The following is an 8,799-nucleotide window of genomic DNA, read 5'->3' as shown; positions in this document are numbered from 1 at the left end:
AAAAAAAAAAATTTAAAAAGACCCCCCTGTTTCACAAGTAGATGTGAGCATTTAGCACTTGCTTAGGGTGGTAACTGGCCCCTCTTTTTACTTTGCCTGGCAAGCATAAAGGCCTGAGTTCAATCCCAAAAAAAAAAAAAAAAAAAAAAAAAAAATTTAAATAGACCATTATGTATGAATTTATCACTTTACACAATTTTATAAGGAAAGGTCAATACAATCTATCTTGTTTTGATTTTTGTTGTTCTGGATGATACTGGGGATTCAACCAGGAACTTTGCACTGTTGCTCACTTACAGTGGCTGGCATGGAACTTGTGATTTTCCTGCCTCAACCTTCCAGAGTGCTTGGATTATAGATGTGTACACCACACCTAGCCTCTAGATTTTTATTATAGAGAAAATACCTATTGTTGATGTTAATTAAATACCCCACATTAACAGCCTGACGGAACCACAGTATAACATAAAGGTACAGCTATATACAAGAGTTTTTTATTGCCTCAGGCCCAGAGACTATAGCTTTTCCTTCTCCTTTAAACTCCTGGGGCTACAGAGGGCTGGACCCATTCAGACTTGTCACCAAACCTGTTTTATTTGGGGAGTATGGATTTATAAGTATAAGCCAAAAGTCTTGACTATAATGAATACCTGCGCAAGGAATGAGTACCTTGTTCCTGTGAGCATGCTGTCTACACATCCTGCTCCAGGCTGGGTTTTCAGTGATAGTCTCCTCTATCCTTATGATGTGGTCTTTGATGTACCTCTCCGATCTATATAGAAGCTGCTGTGTTTTCTAGCTTTCATTGAACTAGTTCCCTGATTTTCCTTTGCCCTTTTCTGCTTCTTAATCTTATTAAATGAATTTTCCAAATGAGGAAGTACAGATTTGCATTACTGTTTAATGGCTATATTATATTCTCTTGTGTGATTGGTTTGCTTAGGTCTTAAAATGTACACTGAACATCTTTGTCTGTCCCCACATTAAATATGTATCAGTACATTTTCTAGGAAAAGTAAGTTCATGGTTAAATTTTGATAAATGTTATCAACATCTATGTGATGACTATTACAAATACTCATACAAGAAATTATTCTTGCTTATACCTGTTCCCAATTTATGAGTGCTTATAACCTCACATTTCTAACAGTTTTATGTGAAAAGTATATTTTCTTGCTGACTTGCTTTGTATTTCTTTAATAACAAGTAAGGTTCAGCATTTTTAATGTGTTTCTTGGCAATTTGAACTTGTTTTTTTTTTCCTCTAGCCTGTTGTCTATAGCCTTCTATTATCTTACTTTTCTCATTGCTAAGACAAAATTCCTGACACCCAAAGTTAAAGGAGGTAGGCTGTATTGTAGCTCACAATTTATAAGTTTATAGATGTTTCAGTTCATAGTTGGCTGTCGCTCTCTAAGGCAGAGTAGCATGTAAAAGAGAGACAGGTCTTGGCAGACAGAAAGCGAAAGGCAGAAGGCAGGAAGCAAAAACAGTTAATCCAGCATCACACAGTCTAGATGCAGCCACCTCTGTCTGATAAGCCCTACCTATGACTGCATGAGGCTTTGAAGACATTTAGACACAAACCCTGGCCAGGTGTGGTGGCACATGCTTGTGTTCCCATTACTCAGGAGGCTGAGGCAGGAGGATCATTATCAGTTCAGGGTCAGCCTGCATTATGTGGTGAGACCCTGTTTCAACAAAACAAGCCTTAACACCTATTTTTTCATAGGGTTAATTTTTTCTTTCTTTTTTTAAAATTATTTATTTATTTTTATTTATTACATTTATTTATTGTGTGTGTGTGTGTGGCCAGCTCAGCCCACCAGGGGGCGGGGCTGGCTGGCATGTGGTGCTGGGGGATCGAACCGTGGTCCCTGTGCTTTGCCAAGCTTGTTTCAAGTAGGTGCTTTAGACCACTGAGCCATCTCTCCAGCCCAGGGTTAATTTTTTCACATTGATAATTATAAGTTATTGGCTAATTATCTCAGATCAGATTTACAATTAAAATGTGGCAGGAGGCACCTTGGTTATACCATTTTTTCCTTTCTTTTTACCTGTTAAGTGTTACTGACTTGGCTTATCGATGCCCAAATCAAATAGAGAAGGTGAAGATATAAAATGAGTCAGGAAAATGATGGTTCCCAAAATTCATTGCTTTACTAAGGATAAAGCATCAGACTAGAGAACATTCTAATAACTAAAGGCCTTGGGTATTTGTTACCCTTGCCCTGTGCAGAATAAGAAACTTGACTTGATTATGAACTAAAAATTTAACTTGTAATTTTATACTGCAAAGAGCAGAGACTATGAATAAGCTTTTTATTATATTTTCTATAAATTTGAGAAAGTAAGATTAAAAATTTTACAACTGTCATATAACTTTGAATGTTATGCTCAATGCTCTATCCTTATCAAAGTTCACAGTCAAGTAGACAGCTTTATTCAAAATATTTAGAATTTACCAAGAGTAATCTTTAAATCTTGTGGATAGGTGACCTTGCATTATTAGAACAGCAGAATAAATCCTTGTTTCTCTTCATTAGGAACTGGACACTGAAACCTTGGGTACCTGTATAGATTTCCAGGTTGTACCAGGATGTGGTATTAGCTGTAAAGTTACCAATATTGAAGGCTTGCTACATAAGAATAACTGGAAGATAGAGGAAAATAACATTAAAAATGCATCCCTGATTCAAATTGATGCAAGTAATGAACCATCATCAACTTCGTCTTCCATGATTATTGATGCCCAACTCTCAAGTAAGTGGATTTTATTTTTAATAGCAATTGTGGAACAGCCATGAACCTGTGGCTAAGTTTATAACCCTGAAATGTTATATAAAAAACAAAAACTAGCATTGCGATTTTACTCTCTGAAGTCATGTTTACCACAGGCTTTCTGAGCATCTCACTGAAGTTACATTTCCCAGTTGTGCTCAGTGACACTAGTATAGGGTGATGAGGCCCAGCTTCAATTGATTGTTTATGATCCTTATTTTACTTGTCATTATAAGTACACTGTACCTTTTGTCTTTCACAAATACTATAATCCTCCCTTTGTCCCCATTGTAAGTTGCCTTATGTCTCATTTGGAAAATTACGGTTTTCAGGCAGGTGGACTTCTCTGTTACGTCCCCTTTCTTCATCTCTCTTTCTGTAGTAGCTCCGTTTCCTAAACAAGTACACATTTTTTTATCAACATCACTTATTCCCATCTTTTCCTTTATATCTTTTTTTCCCTTCATATCTGATCTTCAAGACAAAGTAGTGTAGGCTTTTTTGAATTTATTTACTCACCACACAGTCATGCTTCATTCAGTTCATTGCAATCTAGCTTCTGCCCCATTCATCCTGCTGAAACTATTCTTTCCAGGTCACTTGTGACTGCATATCTTAGTACCTTTTCCACTGGTCACTTTCCAGTTTTTGTCCTGCATGACTTCACCAAAGCATTTTATGATGGTGATTATTTCTCCCCCGCCCCCACCCTTTACTCTCTTGATCCCATGGCTATGCTTACTTTATATTCTCCTCTCACCTCCTAATTTTCCTTTGATTCTTCTTTTCCTCTTGCTGTAATATTGGATGTTCTTAGTGATTTATTTGTTGTCTTTTTTAAAAAAATCAGTTACATACTTTTCTGTACAGCCTCATCCATGCTCTTCAGATTTTCTACCACCTGTAGACTTTCATTGCCACTCTGAAATCTGTATTTCTAGTCAAGGCCTATTTCCTGTGCTTCATGTTGGTCTTCCATCTGTCACCAAAACATGAACTCTCCACCTAAGTGTTTCAGCACCTTTCTACCTATTTATGCCTAAGTGATTTTATGAAAATGGAAATTTGATCATATCATTTTCTAGATAGTGCCTTTATTAGAAAATTATTTGTAACCTAATTTTGAATCATGGATCGTTCAGAGAAATGTGATGAAAGTTATGGTCCTACTCCCAATAATATACTTGTTTTCGTGTTTACATATATACTGTAACCCATCTTCAATCTTAGTTAAGGATTCCAGCTTTATGTTTATTATTTCCTTTCTTATATTTTTTGTGGTATGAGGGATTAAACCTAGGACATTTATGCTAAACTACATTCTCAGTCCTTTTCTGTTTTTCTTTTTTTTTTTTTTTGTACCAAGGATTGAACTCAGGACCTTGCACTTGTCAGGCAGGAGCTTAAGCCACTTAGTTATCTCCCTGGCCCTTCTGAATCCTTTTCTTATTTTTCCATTTAGAGATAGAGTCTTACTAAGTCACTAAGTTGTTCTGGCAGGGCTCAAACTTGAATTGTTGCCTCAGCATTCCAGACTACAGGATTATAGGCAGGTATCATCACACTCGGCTCCTTTCTTGTTTTGTTGCTTGGGATAGAACCCACTGTCTCACACATGTCTCTAGATAAGCACTCCTTAATACAGCCATGTTCTCAACCAGGATCCCAGCTTTGATGGTTAGCTTTCCTTCAGGAGAAATTCCATTTTCTCCTTGTTCAGGATATGTTCCCCAAGTTAGGTCTCCTGCCTCTTTGTATCACTCAACTTGTCTTTTTCACTGCTACACATGTACTATGTGTTTTATCATACTTAACTACTTAGAGTGTATCACTTTCTGCTTATTAGATCATTTCATTTATTCTTTTATGTAATGTCCTTATCCACATATAGCAGTTACCTTGTAAACTTATGCTTGATGTGATAAAATCAGCATGGTACTGGCAAAAAAAAAATAGACCTGAGGATCAATGAAACATTAGAACATTGAGACACAACTACAAACATACTCAACTACCTTATCTTTGAGAAAGAGGCCAAACATGTTCACTGGAAGAAAGATAGCTTCTTTAATAAATGATGCTGGAGAAATTGGCTGTCCACATGCCAGAGACTTTTTTTTTGGTACCTGGGATCAAACTTGGGATCTTGCCCTTGCCCCGCAGTACATGCTGAAGATTAAAACTAGACCCATATCTATCGCCATGCACTAAATTAAAGCCAAAGTGCATCAAAGATGTAAATATTAAAACAGAAGCACTAAATCTACTGGAAGAGAAAGTAGGTAGAAATCTTGAAGACATAGATATAGGCAGAGAGTTCATGAGTAGAACCCAGATTGAATGGGAATACTTCAAAGAATCAACAGCTGGAATCTTATCTTATTAAAAAGCTTTTACACAACAAAATAACCAACAGAGTGAAAAGACAACCCAGAGAGAGGGAAAAAATTTAAGCACTTGTTCCTTCAGACTTCTGTCAGACATCTATCTAGAGCATGTATGTTTATCTTCCAATTCCTGGCTTCTATCTCTCTTCCATGTGACTGACATATACTGGTATTCTTAAATTATAACTGTACCTACTAGTTTTTAAGGAGTGTTAAACCTGTGTTATAATGTTCAAGTTGTGAAATGTTAAAAATAAGTATGTCTTTATATCTGGAAACCTGTTAAAGAAATGTATCTAGTTGCCTGGTTGACAAGGTGTGGATTGTAATGGTTACATTGAGCCAACTTGAGAAGTTTGGAAGTTTAAGCCACTCAGTAGGGAACCAGGGTCCTAACTTTGAAATGTTTTTTTTTTTGTTTTGTTTTGTTTTTTTGAGTTTTTTTTGCTCCGAATGCCTTCAAGGCATGACTGGCTGGCTTGTGTTGTGGGGATCAAACCACAGCATCCTGAGCCTGACTGCTTTGTTGAAGCAGCCACTTAAAGAACTGAGCTAAGGGGCAGGCCCCCTGGGGTCCTAACTTTGTAAACATCCTCATCCTGTGGAAGAGGAGCTCAAAGAGTTGATGTTGAGTGCTACACCCACCTTAGCAGGTGGGAAGATAGTCTGTTTATAATATAAGGGAGAAAGAGGCTTGTTCCCTTCCTTTGCTTTTGCTGTCTTCTGCACCTTGAATTGTTGGCCCTGTGCCATGCTCGCTGCCTTGGAGCCAGCTGATTTTGGACTGAAATCTCCACAAACTATGAGCTAAACAAACCTTTCTTTCCTTAAAAAAAAACCTTTTTAATCCCTATTGTTCTAGTAGGCATATGAATGATAATTACTTAGTTGTTTCTCCTAGATTCTGTGGCTTTTAATATTTATTTTTGGACTTTTAATAGCAGTTATACTGACACATAGGAAATCATGCAGTTGCTTCCATTGGGCATCTTCTATGTGTTATGTACTGTTTAAAGTGTTAGAGAATCAGCAGAGAGACCTCGAGGTCTAGCTCAAGGGTAGAGTTTATGCTTAGTATGTGTTAAACCCTGGATTCAGTCCCCAACATATTCCCTCATCCCCCCCCCAAAAAAAAAAAACCCACTCCAGCAGTGAGTAGAATAAAGTTCTTATCTTATAGAGCTTACATTCTTGGTGGAATACAAAGAAGTAAGCAAATAAACAATGAAATACTGTATGGCTAATGGAGAAAATACTATGGAAGGAAATAAATTGCGGCAAAGGGTAAAAGGAGCACTGAAAATAGTGGGTATTATTCTATGTAGCCTGATCAGCATAGACCTCATTGTAAAGGTGGTGTTTGAGGAGAAACCTGAGAGGGTTGAGGAATAAGGCTAATGTTGAATGTTTCTGACAAGAATATTCCAGGCAAAAGTAACAGCAAGTATGAAAGCTTTAACTCAGGAATGTGGTTGGATGTTTCAGGTGGGGCAAAAACAGTGTGATGAGAGCAAAGCAGGTGAATGGGAAAGGTGTAAGAGACAAGGTCAGAGAACATGGGAGGACATTGCAAAGACTTTGAATTTTACTTTGTGACTGGAAGCTACTTTAGGGTAAGAGGGTTAGGACAGAGAAGGGATGGAATCTGATTTAATATTATAACAGCTGTACTCTGGCTTCTTTGATAAAAATACACTATGGAGGTGGATACTAGAAGTAAGAATTGAAAACTGGGACATGAGTTAGTGGATGGTTGCCATAATTGAAGTGAAACATAATAGTGATGTAAACCAGTTTGGTAACAGTAGAGATATAGTAAAAAGTAGTCAGATTATAGATATGTCTGAAAGGGAAAGCTCAACAATTTTCTCATGGATTGTACATATGGATAAGGGAGATAGAACAGTCTTAAACTATGCTAAAGTTTGTGGCATGAAAAATTAGAGAAGTACAGAGTTACAACTTAAATAAGATGACAAATACCATATGTTGGGGAGAGGGGCAGAATTGGAGACCAGATCAGGAGTTCAAGTTTCTTTGGTTTTGGTATTTTGTTTCGTCTCGTCTCGTCTCGTCTCGTCTCGTCTCGTCTCGTCTCTTCTCTTCTCTTCTCTTCTCTTCTCTTCTCTTTTCTTGTTTTCTTTTCTTTTCTTTCTTTCTTGTTTTTGAGACAGGACCTTGAACTCACTGTGTAAACCAAGCTGGCCTTGAAATTGTGGCAGTCCTCCTACCTTAGCCTCTTGAATTCTGAAATTACTGGTGTGCACCACCATGCCTGATAGGAGTTCAGTTTTGTACATGTTAAGTGTGAATACCTATTAGCTATCCCAAGTCATACAAGTGGAATTATCAAACAAGTAGGTTGCTACAGGAGTCTAGGGATCTAGCAGACACACTGAGTTGAGCATACAGATTTAGGAGTTGTTTGCATATAGAACCATGGTGTCAAAAACAGTAGCTATAGTTGCATGAAATTATTTAAATTAATTAAAATTTAAGGTTTAGCTCTTCAATCATATTAGTCCCATCGCAGTGTTCAATATCTACACCTGTGAGTTAGTGACTGTTTCATTAAACAGCAGATATAAAACATTTCCATCACTGAAGAAAGTTCTCTTTGATAGTGCTGGTAGAGATTATTTAAAGCCATGAAAATAGATAAGGTCACCAAGTGTGTGGGTAGAGGGGGAAATGGCCAATGATTGAACCCCAAATCCCTTCAAATTCTAAGGTCAGGGAGATGAGGAAGAAACAGCAAACACAGAAAAGCAATGACAAGTAAAGAGGTAGCTGAGAAGAGTGTAGTATCCTACAAACTAAGGATAGAAAATATTTCCACAATGAAGTGAACAACTGTGTTAAATGATGTTATGCTTTATATCTATGTATGTAGTACAGGGTCTACAGGGTCTCACTACACAGATCAGTCTCATAGTGATCTTCCTGTGTTCAGCCTCCCAAGCACTGGAATTATAGGTGCACGCCACCACACCCAGTCTCAATTACACTCTCAGCCCTGGGGATGGGGCTGGCATGGCACATCGGGGATTGAACCGCAGTCCCTGCATCTGCCTAAGCAGGCACTTTAATCTGCTGAGCTACCAGGCTGACCCTTATGCTTTATATCTAGATGTCTCCCCAAAGTTTCATGCAATTATGTGTGGGCCTTTGGATCGTGATTGAATCACAAGGATGTGATCATCATTAGTAAGATTAAGCCACTGGTGAGTTTATAGCTACATGTAATTTTGAGGGGTGGAGCCTAGTTCAGGGAGACAAGTCACTAGAGGTGTATCCTGGAAAGGCATATCTCCCTTCTTGGCTGCTTCCTTCATTATCTCTACTTTCCATCTACCATGTTGGGAGGTGCCTCTCTGCCATGCTGTCTTGCCTTGTAGTCAGCTGACTATAGACTTAAACCTCTATAAACTGTAAGCCAAAGTAACCCCTTTCTCCTTTAAGTTGTGGGTGTCAGGTATTGTGTATCATCAAAAGAGAAAATAAATAAGAGATTTTGGCACCATAGAAATGGGGTTCTTTCCTTCTCCACTGCTGGTGGGAATGTAGACTGGTGCAACCATTATGGAAATCAGTGTGGAGACTCCTTAGAAAAGTTGGACTGGAAATCCCA

General features: G+C 38.0%; 1 protein-coding gene across 1 annotated transcript in view; it reads left to right on the top strand.

Moving 5' to 3' along the window:
- The window catches only part of Atp7a (ATPase copper transporting alpha), a 173,366-nt gene that overhangs the window by 151,945 nt on the left and 12,622 nt on the right, over window positions 1-8,799 (top strand). Inside the window, exon 17 of the mRNA XM_004648103.3 lies at window positions 2,547-2,763. Coding sequence (XP_004648160.1) covers window positions 2,547-2,763 — 217 coding nt within the window. The remainder of the gene's footprint in view (window positions 1-2,546; window positions 2,764-8,799) is intronic.

Source organism: Octodon degus, unplaced genomic scaffold (genome assembly GCF_000260255.1).
Source record: "Octodon degus isolate 3935 unplaced genomic scaffold, OctDeg1.0 scaffold00353, whole genome shotgun sequence".
NCBI classification, from domain to species: Eukaryota; Metazoa; Chordata; class Mammalia; order Rodentia; family Octodontidae; genus Octodon; species Octodon degus.
Note: the sequence above shows the minus strand (reverse complement) of the source record. Positions and strands in the feature narration are given on the sequence as shown.